The sequence below is a fragment of the Sus scrofa genome, chromosome 5 (assembly GCF_000003025.6).
Source record: "Sus scrofa isolate TJ Tabasco breed Duroc chromosome 5, Sscrofa11.1, whole genome shotgun sequence".
NCBI lineage: Eukaryota > Metazoa > Chordata > Mammalia > Artiodactyla > Suidae > Sus > Sus scrofa.
Window position 1 is genome coordinate 71,502,177 of NC_010447.5, and position 24,327 is coordinate 71,526,503.

Genomic DNA, 24,327 nt, shown 5'->3' on the forward strand with positions numbered 1-24,327 from the left:
CTCACCTGTACACATGTTGGTTGTGGTAATAATAATGTGGAAAGGATCTATTTATCAATAAACTAAAATTTCTTCATTATAAAATGGAAAATTGTTGACATTATAACTAGCAATTAGATGAGATCCATGAGAATTTTTAAGCGAGCTGTCCTCACATTAACCATCACCATCTTCATCTTACTACGACTCATCATCATCCTACCACTTTCCCTTTTATTTTGACACATGTATGAATATTTTATTAGTCTGTCAGATAGTGCAATAATGTAACAGGGATATATTAGGAAAACAGAATTTCATTTGCTCTGTTCTTTCTTGTGAGTAATGGATTCAGCTGCACATTTAAGTGATTGGAGTCATATTAGAAAATTGCCTCTTCTAAAAGTTAGATGCAGTCTGAAATATGTAATCATTTTCAGAACTTACAAGCCCTTTGTCTGGAAGCATGGAGGAAGGTGGAAAGGTATGGGTTAGGATATAAACATAAGTTATTGTACAAACAAATGATACTTCAATATGCTCACACCTCATGGTGATAAATGGTGGAGAATGAAAAAACTAAATATTCTAAGAACAAAATCTATTTCCTTAACTGAGATAGAATAGTATATAAATGAAGAAGTAGAAATAACGATCCTATGAAGGAGAAAAGAGAAAACTAAACATGGTAAGATTATACAATACTATTGCAAGAATGATTTATCTTTCAATATTTTTCCATATGATCTTACTGTGAACTTTTCTTGGTAAGAAACAGAACTGAAAATATCTCATATTTAAGTTCCAACACAAACTTGGCTCTTATAGGGACATTTAAACTTCTACAGATTATTAAGTTTGGTTTGTGAATATAAAAGATCACTGCCTACTTTATTTCCCACTTAAAAGTGAAGCTAGAAAGAAAAAGACTAATGAAATATATATAATGAAATATTCATAAAAAAGAACTCTAAGGAATATTTTTAAAATAAGAAAAAATGTAATAGTTTCTACTAAAAAACAACAAAAAGTAAATGATTAGGCTGCAATTAAGAAATTATTTTAAACTAGAAGAAGCAAAAACTATGATAGTATATACTGGATTTCAAGAATAATGTAAAAAGGATTGTGCACACATGAATATAAACTAGAGAAAGCAGAAGAAAACACATTATATAAGAGTCCCAGATTAGTCGTTTTCATCCAAATAATGAAAGTAAAACAGTCTGTTTTAAATAAATTGATTTACACTAAGTTTTATGGGCTTAAAATATAAATATCTGGAAGTATGTACTATGAACAACCAGCAGTTGCTTAGCATAGTATAATGTCTCTTATGTGTCTAATCTTCTAACCTCCCCTTATTAATGACATATTAATTTCTTCAGGGAGCTGCTAGCTCTTCCGCATCAGGTAAACACAACCTAAATTTAACCATCATTTACCTTGTTTTATTCTTCCTCCTTTCCAGGATTAATACTTAACTGCAAGCAAAAGTTTATTATCACATCTGTTTGTGATAACTAAAGAACATGAATGACTATCCTAAATCTTCAGGAGTATCAGGATCTCTACAGTCACTTGATCTCACTGTGAAAAGTCTGGGGATTTGGATAAATGAATACTTTACTAAAAGAAAAAAACTTTCATCAGCACATTTTACATGAGATATCACAAAAGGACCACAGGGCAGTCATTTAACTAGGAACACACTGGCCTCTGTCACCCATCAATTCAGCTGGCTCTGTTTGTGATCCTTGTCTTGCAGGAACCCCACAAAGCACCCCAAAAGTTTACTTTCTAAGCTTTTAAACTTGTAAAATTTAAAGCCTCGAAAAAGATTTTCAGAAACAGGACGTATTTTAAATTAGGTTGCTAAACTAGGGAGGCGCATAGGGTTATTATTGCCCTGCACCATTTGAAAGCTTGGTGCCAACCTTATTACAATTCTGTACCATCACCTCACGGAGGACTGGATGCACCTCAGAAAAGTCACGGTGTGCCACATCCAGAAACAAAAATGCTGGGCACTATCCCAACAGATGGGCCTTAATAGAGCTGATAAAGGTGAGCAAAGAAATGAAAGTAAATGTTCGGGGGAAGGAGGAGAGAACTAAATATTAAAAATATAGTCCAGGCAGTTGAAGTCTATCAAGGATTACCATTAAAGCCAAGGTCACAAAGGCTATTGTACACTGTTAAGGTGGGCTTTCTTAGCAAATTCTCAAGCTGATCTAGTGGGTCACTGGGCCTAGTCATTATTTTAACTAATTCACTCTTCTCAAATTATCACTAATTCATCAAAATCCAAGTAATTTTAAGGGAATTAATTTAATTAATTTATTTATTTAAGGGAAAATATCAAGAGTAAAAATACAATTGGTTTACTAAGTAAAATTTAATCTTACATAATTTGTATTTTTCTAATGAATAGTTTTAACCAACAGGTGGCAGGGGAAAGCTTCCTATCACTGAGGAGTTTTTCACCCACAACGAGTTTGTCAGCAAATATGGTTTTTCTCTAACCCACATTCTGTCACTTAGGGCCTTAAAAGTCTCCTCTTGGAATAGTCCTATAAAGAGAGCCATTATCATAGTTGGAAATTCTGTATTACACTGTGAGTTGACGTAATGTGTTGATTCCTCCACCAGCCTGCACACTCTATGAGGCCAAGGACCATGTCTACTTTATTCACTGCTATGCTTCTCATACAAAATAGACCATTAAAAATGGTTTAATAGTAAATGAATGAAACATGGTAGAACCGCCACTATTCACCCCGCTATTCACCCCACAGCACACATATAACTTTGGGGATTATTCTTAAAACTAGAAAACAGGGAATTTCTGTGTCTTCCCCACTTCTCTGTTCTCATCTCTGGTCTACTGTACTCTGGTTGTAAAAAAATATACTTCTATTAATGTTCTTATCACATTGCATTGCAACTGACTTCCCTAGAGGGAAATGAACTAGTTATTTGTGTGCCCATTAATCTCTAATCATTCCAGTTACTCCCTTTTGTTTTATTTTTTAACATGAATCAAGACAGAGCTTATTAAAATGATACATTAAGTAGCTCAAAATATAAGGAAGCACTAGATGATATAAAAGAAAAATTATATGAAATTAAAGCCAATAATTACAACACACAAAATAAGTCACTTCCTTCTAGTTACAATTTGATAGGATTTAAAAAATCATAAACTTTAGTATGTTCCGAAAAGAGAATCCTACATATTTACTAAAAACAAATCATCAAGAGTCCTAACTCTTTTTTCCACATAAATAACTCCTTCACAATCTTTTCAGTAAAAAGCCAGAAAGAAATACATACATGATGGTGTTAATGCCTGAGAGCTGCTGGAACATTTGTAGGCCACAACCCACAATTAAAGCTCGGCGAGTTGGGGGGTAACTCAGCATTCTGCAGATCACAGGTCCAGCTTTTTAAAAAAAAGAAAGAAAAAGAAGGACATGCCTATTATTTTTAGCTCCCACAGTAATTGTTCCCCTTAGGATAAATTTCCCCAAATGTATGTGAAATAACATGACTGGGCATTTTAAAATAGAACATACACACTTTTATAGAAACCTAGGCACAGTATATTTTTGAAAACAGGATGTATTTGCATATAAACTGTAAGAGCAACAAGAAAGAATTCAAGTTAGAGCAATTTATGGACACTAGGAAGATCTACACAACTGTGAACTGTCAGAAATTATTCTTCCTTAAGTCCCTAGGAGCTATATCAACCATTCTTTGTTCCTCTGCTTTCTGGGCAATTCATTACTATTTAAAATCCATTCAATGTGGGACTACTTACAAAGTCACTGGAAAAATTGTTTTAATCAACCAAAAAAATGGTATTCATTAAAAACAATTAAACAAGGAACAGAATTCATCACAATTTATTTGACTAAAATAACAAAATTCATTCCAATCTATTTAACTAAAGTTAAGGAATCTAGAGGTGTTATCAGGCTTGGCTATGACTGCAGTGGCTATTATTAATAAAAATTACCGAAAAAGGCAGTATGAGAAGAAAAAATTTAATGTCTTTCATGTACGTGTGCACACACACACCACACAAAGTATTTCTATATTTTAAATGGTTCCCTAAGTGGCATTCGATGATCACTTCAAAATAAAATGAGCTCTGAAGATGGTGCGGATCCCTTGGTCTGAATGTCAGAACTCTAGATCAGCTCTGGAAAGCTGTAGATCTGAACCACTGAGGTCTTAAGTAAGGTGACCAACAACTGATGCCTAACCGAATTGGTGCGTGGGTCTAATTACAAAAAGGGTTCCTTCTGTTCTCAGCGGTGCTTTTACACCTTCACGTTAGCCTTAAGAGGCATCAGACAGAGAGTAGACTCCCAGGGCCTATTGTATTCCTGCTGCAGAAGAACCTGGGATGACTGGCATGTTAATTGCTTCATTAGAGCCATTTTTGACTAGAGGCCAACTATCATTAGCAAACCCTAAGCCAGGTCAAATAAATTAAAATATGAGGAAATCTCACTATTTCAGAATCTTTTGCAAATCTAATATTCTAGTTTGCAGAAAAGGAATAGAAGGTGCTGTTGTCTCCATCATAAGTAAAGAAAGTTAATACAGGATGTCAAGCGAGGGCATTAATTAGAAGTGAACAGCACTGGAGCGAGGGTATCCATCTCTGCACAGGTGTGATTATAACCACACGAAGACCTGATTTACCACAGATGGTTCTGTCTTTAAATGGTCGACTAAACACAATCCACTTGGAAAGCAGGCTGAGAATATTATAGATGCCAAATTGTTTTAGCTTCAAGTAAAGCGATATTAAAACCTAGTATATCAGAAAAGCTGTGTGAAATAAGCGGACTTTGTGAAATACTGAAATATCTGTATCAGTTCTCTGAAAGATGAGCAGACTCAGTTACAAAGCTAGATATCTATAAATGAGCCACAAAATAAGTGTACACAGCATCATTTAACATCTACCTATTTCCATAAATCAAAAAATTCAAATAAAATAATTTACCTTATATACCATGGAAAATTTAAAAAACATCCTGATGACAAAACAAAACAAAAAACACCCAAACCCTTTTTTTTTTTTTTTTCAGCTTTTAGGAAACTCCACAGATGAGAAACGGCCTTTGGTAAGAAATCTTTTATCATCTTTGGGTAGCTGCATCTACTTTCCCTATCACATTGTTCCATGATTGGACTCATTATGTAATACCGATGTTGGAGGGCAGAAAAATAAAGAGGAAATTATGACGAACTAGGATTAAAGGCTAACTTACCAAAATAATTGAGAAATAAACTATCACATAAATATCACATATTTACTTTCTAGTTTTTAAAAAATCTGGGCTTTGGATTTTCTTTTGGTTTGGAATTCCTGTTAAAAATAAACAATGGTAGTTCCTTTATAAAACTGAAATTTTTTAACAGATAAATTTTGGTCAAAGCAGCTGCACATCTGACTATGCATAAGCAAAATTAATGAACTTCCTTTCATTAAAATCTTAAACCTAGCTTTTTTTTTTTTTTTTTTTTTTTTGCTTTTTGGGGCACATACACACATGTGGCATATGGAAGTTTCCACACTAAGAGTCGAATTGGAGCTGCAGCGGCCAGCCACAGCCACAGCAAAGCAGGATCCAAGCCACATCTGTGACCTACACCACAGCTCACGGCAATGCTGGATCCCCGAACCACCGAGCAAGGCCAGGGATTGAACCCGCATCCTCGTGGACACTGGTCAGATTCATTTGTGCTGCACCACCATGGGAATTCCAGACCTAGCTTTATTAGACAGTTAAACTGACTTAACGAATGCAAACCATTAATCTTTACAACATAGAAGCTACGAGGTAAAGAAACATTCAAATACATGAATTAGCTGAATATAAGTGAAAATTTTAAGTATCATTATCTGCTCATTACATTTCTTTTGATTTTTGTGTATACAAACATTTCACACTTTATTTTTAACAGGACATTTGTGTCTTTGAAATACCAAAATTCCCACACAATAAAAACAATAACCTCTAGACAACTAAAGTAGATTGGAAATGCAGGATTCCAAATATTACACATAATAAAACAATAGACGCAAAAGCCCCAAATGGGTTCATCTTTTCCTTTCATTCTAAACACCTCATGTTAAGGAACTTCCACAGCAGCTCTCCAGGTGTGGCAAAGGCTCTACTGACAGTGGTGAAAAGGACAGTCTGACAAGTGCAGCCATTTCTATGGACAGGCTGTCTGTGAGCAAGCTGAGCCTACAGAAGTTTCTCCAGGTACTATTAAAAAGAAGACACTTTGTATAAAATTCCAGCTCTTGACTCTCAGCCAAGATGTAGTAACAATTATCAAATTTACCTCCAACATGAAACAAGTAAAAAGCCATGCAAAAATGCACGAAATAGGATTTCCCATAGTGGCTCAGCTGTAACGAACCCCACTAGTATCCATGAGGATGTGGGTTCGATCCCTGGCCTTCCTCAGTGGGTTAAGGATCCAGCATTGCTGTGAGCTGTAGTGTAGGTCACAGACACAGCTCGTGTCTTGTGTTGCTGTGGCTGTGGCATAGGCCAGCAGCTACAGCTCCGATTCGACCCCTAGCCTGGGAACCTCCATATGCCATGGGTGTGGCCCTAAAAAGATTTAAAAAAAAAAAATGCACGAAACAGTAGTTCTCATGATAATGGAACACAGAAAAGTGGCCCCTGAGATTCATGAAGCTCATGAACTCTACAACTGCCCCAGCTCATACCTAGAAAAAGTATCCAGGCCACAGCACAGAGAGGAGAAACCAGGAAGACCCTGGACGTCTCCTTGAGTTGAAAGGATGTAACTCAGGATCCAGGTGGCCAGCGTTCACAGGGCAGAATGCTAGAGCAGACTCATGAGAAAGGGCACTGGAGGTCTGCAGGCTGCCCTGAATTTTCAGCTGAGTATTGATCAGGGGATGGGTGCAAGGAAACCACCCCGGGCAGGGGAAAGAGCCATAGAAAAGGACTAAGGAAATGAATCCCAGGAATTCACACAGGGTTGAAAGTGAAAAACCTAGAGCACAAGGGAGAATATTCAGAAGGGTTTTTACCACAGTGACGGTATAAATTCAATCCTATATTAAACATTGCTCGGGAACCATCTAAAACTAAAATAAAAACCCAAATGTTCCCAAGTAACTTAGCGGCATCCCAGAACTGAGTTCAACGGTAAGATAAAATTTCTAACGTCTGGCATACCATAAAAAAAACTACCAGACATGCAAAAAGGTGGGGAAGCACAACTGGCAATGACCAAGGGATTAATTCATCAAGAGGACAGAACAATCCTAAATGTCTCTGCACTTAATAAAAGCTTCGAAATATGGGAAACAGAAACTAATACAACTGCAAGGGAAAACAGAAAAACCCACGACTGTACTTGGATATTTCATTGCTTCTTTCTGAGGAATGATAGGATTTTGGAAAATAATCAGCAAAGATACAGAAGACATCAACAATACTATCAACAAACTTGACCCGGATTTAGACAACACTTTATAGACCAAATGTTCTTTCCAAGAGTAAATGCATGGTAAATATCTTAAAACATTCACCAAAATAGATTATATTCTGAGCTGAAACCAATCTCATTTGCTTTAAAAGGAGAAAGTTCTCAGATCATAATAAAATTAATCCATAAATCAGTAAACTGAAAGATACATGGAAAATTCTCCCCCAGATTAGAAACTGAATAACACATTTATATGGATCAAAGAAATAATGGGAACTCAAAGTATTTTTAACTTAAAGAATATAAAAATGTATCATGCAAAATTCGTGGAATGGAGCTAAAGTAGAACAGAGGAAAATTTATAGTAATGATCTTGTATTCAGCCTTACAAACTAGAAAAGGGACAACGGAAATCCAAGATAAGCATGCGATAAAAAGAATAATAAAGATCAGAATGGAAATCCATGAACTAGATAAGGAGACAACTGAGGAAAAAAAAAAAATCAATGGAACCAAAATCTGGTTCTTTTGAAAATATCAGTAAAATTGATCAACTTTGAGCCAGACTGTGGAAGGCTGAATAATGGCCCCTCAAAAGATATGTATGCCCTAATCCCTGAAACTTGCTAGATGTCAAAAGAAGATTTTATAGATGTGATTAAGCGAACAGTTTTTGAGATGGGAAGATGATCCTGGATTATTTGTGTTGGCCCGAAATGCAATTGCTTGTATCTAAGAGGAAGGCAAAGGGAGATTCAGGACAGAACGGGAGACAGCAATGTGACTGTGCAGACACTGAACTGATGCAACCACAAGCAAAGAGCGGCTGGTTGCCAATTTTTTTTTTTTTTAAATCAAGGAATAGATTGTTCTCTAGAGCCTCTGGTGGGAGCAGGGCCCTGCTGATACCTTGATTTCAACCCAGTAAAACTTATTTGGAACTTGTGGCCACCCGACTGTGAGCATAAATTATTTTCAGCTACCAAGTTTGTGGTAATTTGTTAGAGCAGCCACAGGAAAGATCAAGAAAAAAAGAGAAAGATGCAAAATTACCAATATCATGAATAAGAGAACTAAAACAAATACAGGTTCTACAGATATTAAAAGAATAGTAACGGAGCATTATGGACAACCTTATGGTATTATATTCAACATCTTAGAGATGAGCAAATTCCCTCAAAGACAGAATCTTTCAAAGCTATCTCAAAAACAGCTTGAACATCCAGCCTTACAAGCTATTAAAAATACTAAATTTGTAGTTAAAAACTTTCTGCCAAGTATAAGTGGTTTGACAGAAAGCAGACAAGTGATTGCGTGTGGAGAGAAGAGTTACAAAGGGGCACGAAGGAAAGTTTCTGACAGGCATGGATATGCTCATCATCCTGTGGTAATGAGGGTTTCGCAGGGTATATGTGTGTCAAAACTTATCAAATTACAAACCCTCACTATGTGCCATTTCTTGTATGTAAATTTTACCTCAATAGAGCTGCTAAAAGAAAACCACACCTTCACAAATACTCTAAATATCAAGGAGAGGGAAAATGATGACAAGGAAGGTAAGGAGAAAATGCAGATGTTCAAAGACCACGACCTCCACTGAAATAAGGGCACAGGGGGTTACTAATTAGAAGCAATAATATTTGATTAAACTGGACTAATGAGGAGTTTCCATTGTGGCTCAGCAGCTTAAGAACCCAACTAGGGAGTTCCCGTCATGGCTCAGTGGTTAGCGAATCCGACTAGGAACCATGAGGTTACGGGTTCGATCCCTGCCTTGCTCAGTGGGTTAACAATCCAGCGTTGCCGTGAGCTGTGGTGTAGGTTGCAGACGTGGCTCAGATCCCGCATTGCTGTGGCTCTGGTGTAGGCCGGTGGCTACAGCTCCGATTAGACCCCTAGCCTGAGAACCTCCATATGCCACTGGAGGGGCCCTAGAAATGGCAAAAAACAAAACAAAACCCAACTAGTATCCATAAGAATGCAGGTTCAATTCCTAGCCTTGCTCAGTGGGTTAAGGATCCAGCATTGCCACAAACTACAGTGTAGACTGTAGATGTGGCTTGGGTCTGCTGTGGCTGTGGCTGTGGCTATGGTGTAGGCCTCAGCTGCAGTTTGGAGTCAACCCTTGGCCTTGGAACTTCCATATGCTGCAGATGTGGCCCTTAAGAAAAAGAAAAAAGAAAGAAAGGAAAAAAATAAATAAATAAACTGGACTAATGAAGTCACCAGCGAGATGACCAAGTGAGAACTGCCATGGAGGCAGGATCCTTAGCCATTCAAGGTTTTCCTAGCTCTTATTCTTCTCTGTTGTTTTACATATTTATGTGTTTTATAATGTACAAAAAAAAAAATTAAGGAAGAAAAAGTAGAACATCTGACTAATTTATTGCAAGATGCAAACTGTGATAGGCTTCCCCACTGCTGACAGACTTGGCAGACTAAATCTATGTTAAACTAAAGATGCCTCCGAGGAGTAAGCGGGGCCCTCAGTGGGAGCAAGATAAGCAGTGCTCAGCTTCAATTATTACTCTCCTGCTCTCCAATCTGAGGCCCTATGAGGAGGCTACAGTCAAGCACAGCAAGGACCCACCCCCACAGTCCTCGCCCAAAGACAGCCAGAGGAGGCCTTTCTCACACACTGCAATCCTTCAGGGAGAAACGAGGTGAGATCACCACAGTGATACCAAAAGCCCAATGACCATTATAAGATTTTTTCCCCTCCTGCTATCTAGCTATTAACCAGCACATGATTTGGGCAGCCATATTTAATTTTAATAATTTTATTAATCATCCAGTATCTCAGTCAGCTTGAGCTGCTATAATAAAATACCACAGACTGGATGGCTTAAACGACAGACATTTAATTTTCACAGTTCTAGAGGCTGATCAAGATGCTGGAAGATCCAGTTCCAGGTGAGGGCACTCTTCCTGGCTTGTAGAGGGCCACCTTCTCACTGTGTGCTCACATGGCCTTTCCGCATGTGTGGAGGGAGAGGAGAGGGAGGGAAGGGAGAGAGAGAGATCTTTCTTCTTCTTCATGAGAGAGGGCTCCACTCTCATCATCTCATCTAAACTAATTATCTGCCAAAGGCCCCAGTCTCCAAATGTTGTTATATTGGGGGTTAGGACTTCGACATATGAATTTTGGGGGAACACACATATTCATAACACCAAGAATTTAGGCATCTGTTCAAATCTCAATGAATTTTCTATTATTTCAGTAGCTCTTAATGCCTTAAGAACCATTTTTCATCATCATAAGAGTCCTGCAAAGTAAGGAAGAACAGGTGATATAAATGAGGAAAGAAGCACATAGAGATGAAGTAACTTTCCTAAGGTCACACTCTAGTAAGTGTGTAGAGGTAGGACTTGAGCTAGCTTCTTGTTCATGCCCTAAATGTCAAGAAATTTTATGTGCATACTTAAATGAGCTGATTTTTTTTAGCACAGGAAAATCAACAATTATGCAAAGTATGAGTAACAATACAAAAAACAAAAACACTTTCAAGCTGTAGGAATACATATGCGCATCTTGACATCAATCCCTCAATCTCTTCTTTTTCTCTTTTTTATGGCCTCACTTGCCCCATCCCTAGCCTTAATTCCAAAGTTATCTATTTCAAATCATTATTTTAATCTGCTTCATTCTCCATTGCTACATCCAAGGAGTTGAGCATTGTTTACAAATAATTAGGAAAATAAGCCACCCCAATTTCAGAGCAAATTGCCTGTGTCTGAGGTCAGGTCCTCTGTGTTGCCAGAGGAGCACCATTTGTCTCTAGCTGGTTCTCCTTTACCTTCTCAAAACATCCATTTCAAATATTCCTCCTCCTTGGACCTCCACTGTTCTCTCCAGCCTCCGGAAGCAAGTGTTCTCCAGCCCACTTATCCCCAGAGCACCCACCTTGAGCCTACTCTGCTAGGTACAGAAACATGAAGGGACCCTGCCCTGGGGGAGCTCACAATATTAGGGTGGTGGGCGGTCATGCACAGAAACAAAACAAGCTCCACTGCAACAATTTAAGGGCTCTAACAGAGGTACATGTAAAGCATTATGAGAATGAGGGATGGGGGGAACCCAGAAAGCTCAAGGATGTATAAAAGAGAAGTCATTTCACATTAAGTCAGGATAAAAAATGTGGCCTTTGGCTATTCATTCCCTCTTCCTACTTTCCACATGCAGTGAGTTGCCAAATTCTAATGAAAATTAATGTATATACACTTGACTTCTTTCCTCAGAATGGCAGAAAAAAACTTCTCGTGCATCTGTGGCTTTTCTGCCTCCCCAGCTCTCTACTGCCCTGCTGGGCTTGCATCCGTATCCCTGGTGAGACTCCATGGCAGTGGACCGCACCTGCGTAGGCCACGGCTGGAATTCCAGCTCCACTGCTTAGCTACGGTGAGATTCAATGCACATTACTCTGCCTCACTAAGCCGCTCTCTCTTTCTCAGTTAAGTGGACATAGTGTATAGTACGTGACATGAAAATTAAAGATAGTAAACTTTTTGGCATATACTATGCATGATGGCTAACGTGTGTGTCAACTTGACTGAGTCGCAGGGTGCCCAGATATTTGGTTAAACATTATTTCTGGATGTGTCTATAAGGATGTTTCTGGATAAAATTAACATTGGAATTGGTAGACTGAGTAAAGCAGATGGCCCTCCCCACTGGGGGTGGGCACCATCCATGAAGGCCTAGAATAGAACAAGAAGAGGAGGAAGGGAAAGTTCCTTCCTCAGCCTGCCTGTCTGAGCTGGGACACTGTCTTCTCCTGCTCTAAGACTGGGCCTTGTACCATCAGCTCTCCTGGGTCTGCAGCTTGCAGAGGGCAGATAAATCTGTCTTTTCAGCCTCCATACTTATATATATATATGTCAGAGTTCTCCAAAGAAACAACCAACAGGATATCTATATAAATGCTGACTACTATTCACACATATGTTATGTATTCAATTAGAAAGCCTTGTCTGTGTATGGTCTCCACACCTCCAGTCTACCGGCTCAATCCAGCCTCTCCACATTGCTACCACCCTGTCTAATGAAGCAGACCACTGGTTACTTACTTACTTACCTGCTCAAAACTTTTGATAACAGACCCAACCATGAAAGGCACCTGCCCCAGCCTGCTTTTCAAGATTTATCTCACATGGTTTCTCTGTTTCACACACCCAATGCTTCGACAATCCGTGGGTAACCTGCTTTACACAAAAGAAGCCTCATATTTTTACGTCCCTGTCTTGTATACTGTTCCCATTCTGAGGCTGTCCCTGCTCCCAAGAGAAGATATGCCATCATCTAAATCATCGTGTCAGTTGAATACCTCTCTTGTGCTCTCACTGCTGGCTAATCTGTTGTGAAGGTTATGTAGTTGATGCCTCTTTCATACTGGATTATGTGGGGTGAATGCTTTATCATTGTGCCTCCCACTGTACTGACTTAGGGTCACACAAACAGAATAGATTCAATAAATATTTATTTAATGAATATGAAGAAGAAAAGAAGGAAAGGGCAGAAGGGAGAAAGAAACACCAGAGCAAATACTGGTTACTGAGAACTCGAGAATGAAGCAATCTGAATGCACTACAAGTTGCTAAACAATGTTGTGATTAATTATAAACCACCACTAAGATCCTGAGCACACCCATGCTGTTTTCCTCTTCAGGATGCAGCAGATGATGTTTGTGATTATAAGCTGGTGCTTGGCACATGTTCTGTTTGGAAGAATAGACTGCTGCTATTGATAAATTCAACCCCATGTGGTTCAGTCATTCCTTCACAGTCTGGCATTTTTGCCAATACATTCTGAATCCCTTCAAAAGAAATCAAATTGCCAAGACGTTGTGGTGGGCTAGTTGTCCAAGCCTCCTCTGAAACCTATGCCACGGCTGCAGCAACGCTGGATCCTTAACTCACTGAGCAAGGCCAGGGATCAAACCTGCATCCTCATGGATACTAGTCAGGTTCTTAACCCGCTGAACCACAACAGGAACTCCCAGGGAAACCCACATTCAAATCCAGCTCAACCATGTTGAAGCTATGTGTCCTTGAGCAGGTTCTTGACTTTTTCTGAGCCTCACAAGTGTCCATGAGAAAACAGCTACTTCACAGTTGTGATCTGATAACTAAAGGTGGTAATACATGTGAAGTATATTGCACCAAAACTCAAATAATGATGCTACGATTTCATCCATAAGCTCTGTAGTTGAGTACAATTTAAAGTTTTAAATAAAAAAATTGTCAATAAATTGCATGGGTTTTCCTGCTATGTAAACAGAGATTTCATTTTTAAGATTCCATGAAATAATTCAAAGAGCTTTATTAACATAAAAAATAAATTCTATACTTTTAATTTCTATTTTTTATAATTAACAGAACACCCCTACACAGAACAGTGATACACACGAGGTGATAAATCAATAAGAACCATACCATAGGCTCCTATAATAAATGGTAGTTCTATTAAATTCAGTGTTATATACTGTCAAACTGTTTGCTTGGTACTCATGGGGGTATGTAAATTTTATATGTACATTTGAACAATAGTCTATAACATGATCCTTTTTCGTTTTTGTTTTTGTTTTTTTTTTGGGCCGCACCTGTGGCATATGGAGGTTCCCAGGCTAGGGTCGAAATGGAGCCATAGCTGCTGGCGTACACCACAGCCACAGCAACGCAGGATCAGAGCAGCATCTGTGACATACACCGCAGCCCACAGCAATGCCCGATCCTTAACCCCCTGAGCGAGGCCAGGGATTAAACCCGCAACCTCATGGTTCCTAGTTGGATTCATTTCCGCTGTGCCATGATGGATCTCCAACATGATCCTTTTTTAGATTCAAGTATTCAACAAATAAGGACTATTGAGAATAAAGATGAAAACCTAACCACCATCCCCACATTTTATACTCTTCTTTCTTGCTATATTTGGCTTTACATGTGATAGTTGCCATGAATAAAGATACAAAAAAGAGAAAAAGACCAGGCCGATGGAGTTCTCTTTTGATGCTGCGGGATAAAGAGCCAGAGCTATCACTGCACTGGCTTGAGTCACTGTTGTGGCATGGGTTTGGCCCTGGTCTGGGAACTTCCACATGCCATGGGTATGGCCAAAAAAAAAAAAAAAATTTTTTTTTCAGGCCAAATTAAAGGGCTCATGATCTTACAATAGGCCAGAATATCTAAAATCATGATTGTTCCACCCCATTTTAGAAGCATGATTGCTGCAAACATATGTATGTGGTACCTTGAAATATAACTTAAAGAGACTGTGTTTTCTGTCGGCATGATTCTCAGAAAATCATATTTATTCCAAAAATACCAAGGAACTTAGAAAATATATACCTTGTAGCCTTATAGATTTGGTTTTTTTTTTTTAATATATATATCTAAGTTCCTGGGTATTCCTGTCCCAACTGTCTTTTCCACTCTTCAATTACCTCTTTTACAAAAAAAAAAAAAAAAAAAAAAGATAATTAAAAAAGAAAAATAATTATCTTCTACCTATTAAAACACGTGCTAATTATTAAATATAGAAAAATAATCAATATGTTTTGAGATGTGGCCAAGATAGCAGAGCAAAAAACCTCAAGCTCACCTCCTCCTATGGGCACACCAAAATTACAACTATTTACAGAACAGCTATTGATGAGAAAGACTGGTTGACTAGCAGAAGAGATACTCTAGAGCTAAAGATATGTAGAAATATATAAAGATATGTAAGCTAAAGATAAAAGATAGGTAGAGAGGCAGAGATGTGGAATAATCAAGTCTCAGACCCCTGGGTGAATGGCCCACAAATGAGAGCATAATTTCAATTATGAATGTTCTCTCTCAGGAGTGAAGGTCTGAGCACCAAAATGGGCTTCCAGTTAGGGGCTCCTATACCAGAACAATGAGTCCAACAATGGGCAGGCACTAGTCCCAGGAGAAGGCCTCAGCCACTAATAGGTCAGCACCAGCCGTAGAATCCACTAGGGCCTAACTTCACCCACCAGTGGGTGAACATGAGCCCCAGGGCCACCAGAGACCTGTAGTCTACTGTGTCAGTACCCAGCTCACAAATCAATAGGCAAGCACCAGCTTAGGGAAATCCTGGGCCTTGGCTCCACTCACCAGTGGGCCAACACAACCCTCAGGACACCCCAGCCCATGCAGCCAGCTATAGGTGCTAGCACCACCCATCGGGAGGCTGATACTAGATCAGGGACCCCTGGCCCCACAACCACCCATGTCAGATACCAGGACTTCTCACCAGGGGTCTGCACTAGACCTATCTCCACTCACCAGCAGCAACCAGCCTACACCTAAGGAAGAGTGTAAAACTAACCAGACCAGCGGCTAGCCACACTTACCAGAACAACCACATCAGTAAACTCATATGACAGAATGACCCATGCAGACCACGCTGGGGGCACCCCTGGAGCATATAGCTCTAGTGACCAGAGTGGAGTAGGCTGCTAGGACACCTACAATGTCTCTTACAAAAGGTCACTTCTCCAAGTTTGGGAAATGTAATGAACTTATCAAATACATAGAAATAAAAACTGGAAACTAGGCAAAATGAGGTGACAGAGAAATGCTTCCAAATGAAGGGACAAAAATAAAACCTCATAAGAAGAATTAAGTGAAATGAAAATAAGCAGTCTAACCAATAAAGAGTTTAAGGTCATGATCATAAAGATGATCCAAGAACTCAGGGGAAGTTTGGATGAATAGAGTAAGAGGTTAGAAGTGTTTAACAAAGCTAGAAAATACAAAGAACAAAACACAGACGAAAATATAATAACTGAAATAAAAAATACACTAGAGGGAATCAATAGCAGATTAGATGATACAGAGGAACAGATCAGTGAGCTGGGAGACGGACTACTGGAATCACTGAATCTGAACAGAAAAAAGATAAAAGAATAAAGAAAATGAGGACCATGTAAGAGACCTCAGGGACAACTTTAAGCATGCAAACATTCACATTATAGGGGTCTCAGGAGAAGAGAGAGAGAAAGGGCAAAAAAACCCATGTGAAGATATAATAGCTGAAAACTTCCCTAACCCTAGAAGGAAAAGAGATATCCAGGTCCAAGAAGCACATACAGTCCCAAACAGGATCAATCCAAGGAGGATCATACCAAGATACACTGTAATAAAGGGCAAAACTAAAGATAAAGAGAGAATATTAAAAGCAGCAAGGGAAAAGGAACAAGTTACATATAAGATGGCTTTTCAGAAGAAACACTGCAGGATAGAAGGGAGTGACATGATATATTTGAAGTGATGGAAGAGAAAAACCTACAACCAATAATATTGTATCCTGCAAGGCTCTTGTTCAGATGTTAAAGAAAAATGAAAAGTTTGGGGAGCTCCCTTGTGGCACAGCATGTTAAAGATATGATGTTGTCACTGTGGTGGCTTGGTCACTGTTCTGGCACAGGTTTGATTCTTGGCCTGGGAACTTCCAAATATAACTGTCATATCTGGGCATAACTCTCCCAGATTTCAGACAATATTACAAAGCTACAGTAATCAAGACAGTGTGTTACTGGTACCAAAACGGACATACAGACCAATGGAAGCGAATAGGGCACCCAGAAATAAACCCAGACACCTATGGTCAATTAATCTTTGACAAAGGAGTCAATAATATGAAATGGGAAAAAGACCATCTCTTCAGCAAATGGTGCTGGGAAAACTGGACAGCTGCATATAAATCAATGAAACTAGAACACATCCTCACATCATGCACAAAAATAAACTCAAATGTCTTAAAGACTTAAACATAAGACAAACACCAAAAAAATCCTAGAAGAGAACATAGGCAAAACATTCTCTGACATCAACAACGCAAATGTTTTCTTATCAGTCTCCAAAGGCAACAGAAATAAAAACAAAATAAACCAACTCCATTCTGGGTATTTATCCAATAAAACAAATAATAATTAGAAAAGATAGATGCATCGCTTGTTCATTTCAGCATGATTTACAATAGCCAAGATGAGAAGTAATCTAAGTGCCCAATTGAAGTGATAGATGAATGAGTAAACATGTGGTATACACATGCATATATAATAGAAAACTATTTGGGTATAAAAAAAGAATGAAATATTGCCATTTTCGACACTATGGATGGACCTAGAGGGTATTATCTAAGTAAAATAGTCAAGCAGAGAAACATAAATGCAATATGGTATTGTTTACATGTCATACCTATAAGAACAAAAGAAATAAATACAACAAAAAAGAAGAATACATAGTGGTTACCAGGGGAGGGATTGTGAGAAAAATGAAACAGGTGAGGGAGATTTGAAGGTAAAAACTTCTGTTACAAAAAAATGAGTCAAGGATATGAAATGTATAAGATGAGGGATATACACAATTAAGTAATATTTTTGTATGGAGACATATATAACCAGAATTATGCTAGTGATCATTTTGAAATGTACAGAAATAGAAAATCACTACGTTGTATAACAGGGACAGTAGATCAATTATACTTCAAACACAAACAAACAGGAGTTCTCTTGTGGCGCACCAAGTTAAAGGATCCAGCGTTGTCATTGAAGCGGCTCAGGTCACTGCTGTGGTGCAGGTTCGATCCCTGGCCTGGGAACTTCTGTATGCTGCTGGCGTGGCCCAAAACAAACAAATAAGCATACTCATAGAAAAAGAGATCAGATTTGTGGTTACCAGAGGTAGAGCGTGGGGGGCAGGGGAAATTAAATGAAGGTAGTCAAAAGTACAAACTTCTAGTTATAAAATAAATAAGTACTAGGGATGTAATATACAATATGATAAATATAATTATTATTGGTATAGGTTACATATGAAAGTTGTTAAGACAGTAAATTCTACGAGCTTTTATCACAGGGAAATTTTTTTTTCTATTTACCTCTGTATCTATATGAAATGACGGACATTCACTAAATTGTGTTAATTATTTCATGACGTAAGTCAAATCATTGTGCTGTATACCTTAAACTTATACAGTGCTGTATGTCAATTATACATATCTCAATAAAACTATAAAATATCAAAAAATTTAAAAAAATATTTGATGGAAAGAACTTAGTGCCAAGTTCTCCAAAATAGAATTCAAATCTCCAAATAGAGCATGGAAACGTTGAGTGCATGGAAGAGTTGACTCGAAAAATGTATTTATTTTTTTAAAAAGGGATTCTGGAGTTCCTGTCACGGCGCAGTGGAAACGAATCCAACTAGGAACCATGAGGTTGCGGGTTGGATCTCTGGCCTTGCTGCTGTGGGTTAAGGATCTGGCATTGCTGTGGCTGTGGTGTAGGCCGGCAGCAACAACTCTGATTAGACCCCTAGCCTGGGAACCTCCATGTGCCGTGGGTGCGGATCTAAAAGACAAAAAAATGGGGGGATTTTCTAGTACTCTTATCTTTCACTTACAGGCTTACCTCCTAAAATAAGAAACACAGCAGAATATAAATTCTGTTGAAAAAGGATAAGGCACTAACCTTATCTGTCATTTGTTCAGGTATGCTAAAACATGTGAGACTTTAAATGTCAGAGTTCCTGTCATGGCTCAGTGAAACGAATCTGACTAGGAACCATGAGGTTGTAGGTTCAATCCCTGGCCTCGCTCAGTGGGTCAAGGATCCAGCATTGCTGTGAGCTGTGGTGTAGGTCACAGACGCAGCTCGGATCTAGCATTGCTGTGGCTCTGGCGTTGGCGGTACCTATAGCTCCGATTAGACCCCTAGCCTGGGAACCTCCATATGCCATGGGTGCGGCCCTAAAAGGATAAAAACAAAAAGAAAAGAAAAGATTTTAATGTCTACCACACCATGAACACAACAGACAGATCCTACAAGGGAGCTCCATAAATACACATGGTCGCTAAATCCAAGAGTGTTGGTGCACAGGATCCTGGAGGTCACAGGGTGGATGATAGATTCTAGAATCGATTTTGTTCATAGTATCAATCCAAAAACATCCTATATCATAGTACATAAATAAAACAAATCTCTCTTCTTCGGCTGCTTTCATTCACTGGCATCTCAGCTATTAAGGTCTTTCCACTAAAGCTCTGCATGGCTTGCTCTGAGTTAGTAAAGGATACTAGTCACTAGTCACTTTTGCAGACAAGAGGAAAGACTGATCTCCACAGCAAGTATGAATCAAACCATGGATTTCTATGGAAGAAACTTTATTATATATGCCATTTAGTCTTCTCATCTTAAATTAACAGAATTTCAGAAGAAAGCCAATAAAAAATTAAGTAAAAATGAAAAAATATAATTACTGTATTTCTCAAATCTAACACAACTTAAATATCAGTAGGACCAGTGAACTGCATAAACACAGCTTCATTTATTCCACAAGGATATGCTAAGAACAATACTGTACCACAACAACTTTAATTTTCTTTTCCACAAAACATTTTATGGCCTAAAGTGACCAATTAAATACCCCCTCTTCATGAGATCAATACTTAAAGCAAGTCAATGTTGAAAAGGAAGTTTATGCACATTAACAAGCTGTATATGAGTTTTAATTTTAAAAAGTTATTGTATTTACAAAAAGGAATTGATCATTTTTATTACTATTTTAAGCTTTTCTTTTCTTTTTTTTTTTCTTTTTGCTATTTCTTGGGCCGCTCCCGCGGCATATGGAAGTTCCCAGGCTAGGGGTTGAATCGGAGCTGTAGCCACCTGCCTACACCACAGCCACAGCAACACGGGATCTGAGCCGCGTCTGCAACCTACACCACAGCTCACGGCAACGCCGGATCGTTAACCCACTGAGCAAGGGCAGGGACCGAACCCGCAACCTCATGGTTCCTAGTCGGATTCGTTAACCACTGCGCCACAACGGGAACTCCACAATTTTACACTTTTCTGTTAATGACTCGTCTTGTTACTTTGACCAAAACTGAAAGAACAAAATGAGATAAGCAGGAAAGGTGGGAGAGATTGATAAATCTGAGTTAATTCAAAATACTCTTAAAAACTACTTATAAATCTGGATTAGAATAAAGCAATGTTCTAAATTAACAAGAAACAAAACTATGATTTCAAAATAAATTTTAACAAAATTTCTACTTATAAATCCAGTAATATGTATCTCTATCTATCTATCATCTACCCATCCATCCAATCTATCCATCTATCTACATGAGGGGGCCTCAGCTTTGAAAAGGCAGAATTTAGGTTTACCCATCTATTATAAAGATAGGTTCAGAAATTTCAGTAACCTTTTGTGGCAATTTTCAGGGTTTTTGGTCTATAAGGGTGATTTCCTTCAAAATCACAATTTCATTTTAAGACAAACCTATCACTACTTGAAACAAAACTCATCACTCAATGACATCCAATAAATACTACTACATCCAAAGGAAAGAAAAGGAAAACTAAATCTCTCAAGTAACAGTTAGGAGTGATTAATATTATTTATTAACTTTAGGCACATAGCATACCCCTGAGTACCCAAGGATACTCAGGCATCTGGAGACACGTCTTTTGAATTCTCCTTGCCCAGTTGTTATACACATTAGGATAACACATAAAATCAACACTAAAGGCTGTCTGTGCTAGGGTCATCCAAATGGATTTAGTGAAAATGCTGAAGGGATGATCAGCAGGAGTTTCATTTAAATTAAAACTTGGACATGAGAGGTTCACTAGCATAATAACACAACACCTATGTGAAACAGGGCTTTCCTGAACACTATACAGGTCTTGAAAATCTTCCTTTTCTCTCATATACACATAAACCTACACACAGATATATGCACATCTATATGTATATAATGTATGTGTGTATATGCACATGTATGTATTTTATATATATTACATGTAGAGAGAGACAGAGATAGCGACAAAGAGAGACAGAGAGGTTCTGTAGTTACAAAGATCATCATTACAAGAATCTCTTACTACCTGCAGAACCTCAGATCAGGATGCCCCTTCTGACCTCTTCTCCCCTCCTCTTAGATGAGGAAAATGAGGTATCATTAAAGATGTAAACAATTTTTTCAAATTGCTACAACAATTCTTCCATGCTTTTAATTGATAGGCACATGCCCACAAGCTAAAAAGTTCTGATAAACTGTGGCAGAATTTCAGCAGAGAACAACTGGCAGCAGGAATTGGGAGGAGTGAGTTCCACATGTCCTGCTCTAGAAACTGTATGGTAAGAACCAGAAAAAGATAATATTGGTGTTTGATTAGCAGAGCCACAGAAAAAAATCTGCATCTAGTGCCCAATAGCTTCAGAACAGATACACATGGTGAGCACTCCTGCTGATCACCCTTCAATATTTTCACTACATTTTTTTTTCTTTTTTTTTTTTTTGGCCATACCCATGGCATGTGGAAGTTCCCAGGCCAGGGATCAAACCATACCACAGCAGTAATCAGAGCCCCAGCAGTGACAACACTGGATCCTTAACCCGCTGAGCCACCAGGGAACTCTACTAATTCCACTTTGATGACCATAGCACAGGATAGCATTTAATGCTGCTCTGATGATAAGCTACTGTGTATAATGGCTAGGAGAATCTGAAAGACATTCCTCCAGATCCCAGATGACCTTGCTTTTAGATGTCTGTGGTTATTAGATGTCTTGGTATTTTTTAACCTGTGATTGTTTTTCATTAGGCAGATTCTTCTAATTTTTTAACATGACACAAACCATAATTTTACTTGATAACGGTTTGAGATGCTCATGTAGATAAATATAGCTCTCTAGGGATGAGGTCAGTATTTGAAACTCTACATATGGCTATTTTATTTTGAGGCATGTCTGTAGTTACCATATGGTCAATGGCAATCTGTGAAGGGAGTCAGGATGTGTCTATTTAAAATACTGACTGAAATTTGAGTTTCTACTTAGAAATGCTTTGAGCCATCTACTTTTTCTGAATGCCGAAGCAAAGTCTTTAAAATGCAATCTGCTCACTGTACCACAAAATTCAATTACAAAATAAAATTCATGTCTATGTATCTTTCAGTTATGCGTATATAAAACGCATAGCATCGGATTCATTATCAGAGATGTGGGAATGATTCTAATCTCATTACTCAACTTATTCACGGCTTATTTAGACTATATCCTACTATGGCTCCTGCTCATTTGAATGCAAAATTTAAAGAGAGGTGAAGCAATGTGCTGCCAAATGCTTTTCAGGGATGTTCTAGAACATCCTGTCCTCTGAGGTCTCCTAAAACAAAAGATTCCAAGACTCTCTTGAATGAAAACTATTTTAGCAACATTTATGTTAAAAATATATGGTTCTTTCTGTGAAATATAGCCATGATGTAACTGTTATGTAGGAGTATAAACAAATGTTGTATTTGAGTGAGGTCTGTAGCTATTATAAATTATTCCCATTCATTATTCATCAGGTTACTATAAATGTTTCAGGAAAATAGTGAAGAGTCATTCTTCCAGCAGTTTCCTAAAAAGTACTCTTCATAAATATTCTATTTAGCCCATTAGTATACAGCTTTCACTTTATTGTTATATATCCGTTTGGTCTTTTAAGGAAAAAGTAATACATCTGTGTGGGACTTGAGGGGCTATAAAGGGGCAAGGCAAATAAATTATTTCTGATAAACCAAAAAAACTGATATACTTAAAACAAAGAGATGGCATTTCCATAATCTCAAAAATATCTGTCCTACCATGATATTTGACTTAAGAAAGTCCTGACTTAAATAGAATCTCCCTCCACACATACTTTCAACTCACTTTGCAAATTTCCTCAACTCTTAAAGCAATTCAGAAGCCATCCCATGTCAACTCCTGCAGCTCAGTAAGCTCCTCAGTACCTTTGCATCTTTCTCCTCCCCTCCAAGCTCAGTGAACGGCAGCCCTTCCCTCCCTGAGCCTCCACGTACAGGGTCCATCTTTCTGAGCCCATTCCCTCTGGGATCCTGCACATCCTTATTCCCCTTTCTTCCTTTCAATCGATCCCTCTCTCCCAGTTATGCCGAACCACAATGTTATTATCTCTGCAAGAACGTCTACATATACTTTCTCAATCTCTGCCATTTTATCTTGTCAGCTCCCCCATCCTGTCCCCTATCATTCTACGGAAACAACTCTCTCAGAAGGTCATTAGTGATACTGCAATTGCCAAACTAATAAGAAAAAGTTGTCCTCTTTGATCCCCTTACATTTCATATTATGGCCAATTCATGTGTAAAACTCTCTTATCCTTTGCTTTCTCAGATGCTAGAGATCTTGCTTCTCCTCTCACATTCCTTTGTTTCATTCAGCAACCCTTACTGGATCCTTATCTTCTATTACCTTCATGCAGGCACTCCCAAAGGTCGTACCCCAAGTCCTTTAAATTCTTTTGTAGCCAGTCACTTTGACTTCTAAAATTCCACCTTTTAATTTAAAAAATTAAAATGCACACACATGCATTTTACCTATAATTCTTTTTTGATCATCAAAGTAATATCTATGTGTCTTGATGCTTTAAGAACTTTATAAACTCATTACTGCATTTGCTATCATTTTCTTCTACCCACACTGGGTAGTCCCTTTATGAAGCCTCATATAAGAAAATATGTAAATGCCAGTGAAATTACTGTTCCATATTTCTTCCTCACAGACAGCGAGAATCGTGTGACTGATTACATTGTTCTTCCTGTTATGGCTGATAGGAGGTTTAGAATCAAATATGCAACCAGTCATTACTGCTTATGCCTTTACGGTCAATCATATATATCTACATGTTAGTTATTCTCCTGGTATTGACTTTCTCTTCTAATTTGTAATTTCCCATATCATTATGTTTTTATTTTTATTTTAGCTCCACTTATTTAATATATTTACTGTAAGTCTCTAAAATCATTTAGGGAATAAGACAT

The 24,327-nt window shown here is 38.2% G+C and overlaps 1 protein-coding gene across 1 annotated transcript in view; it reads right to left on the reverse strand.

Annotated features, from left to right (window-relative positions):
* The window catches only part of SLC2A13 (solute carrier family 2 member 13), a 378,855-nt gene that overhangs the window by 207,178 nt on the left and 147,350 nt on the right, over nucleotides 1–24,327 (reverse strand). The window contains exon 4 of the mRNA XM_021092534.1: nucleotides 3,316–3,424. Coding sequence (XP_020948193.1) covers nucleotides 3,316–3,424 — 109 coding nt within the window. The remainder of the gene's footprint in view (nucleotides 1–3,315; nucleotides 3,425–24,327) is intronic.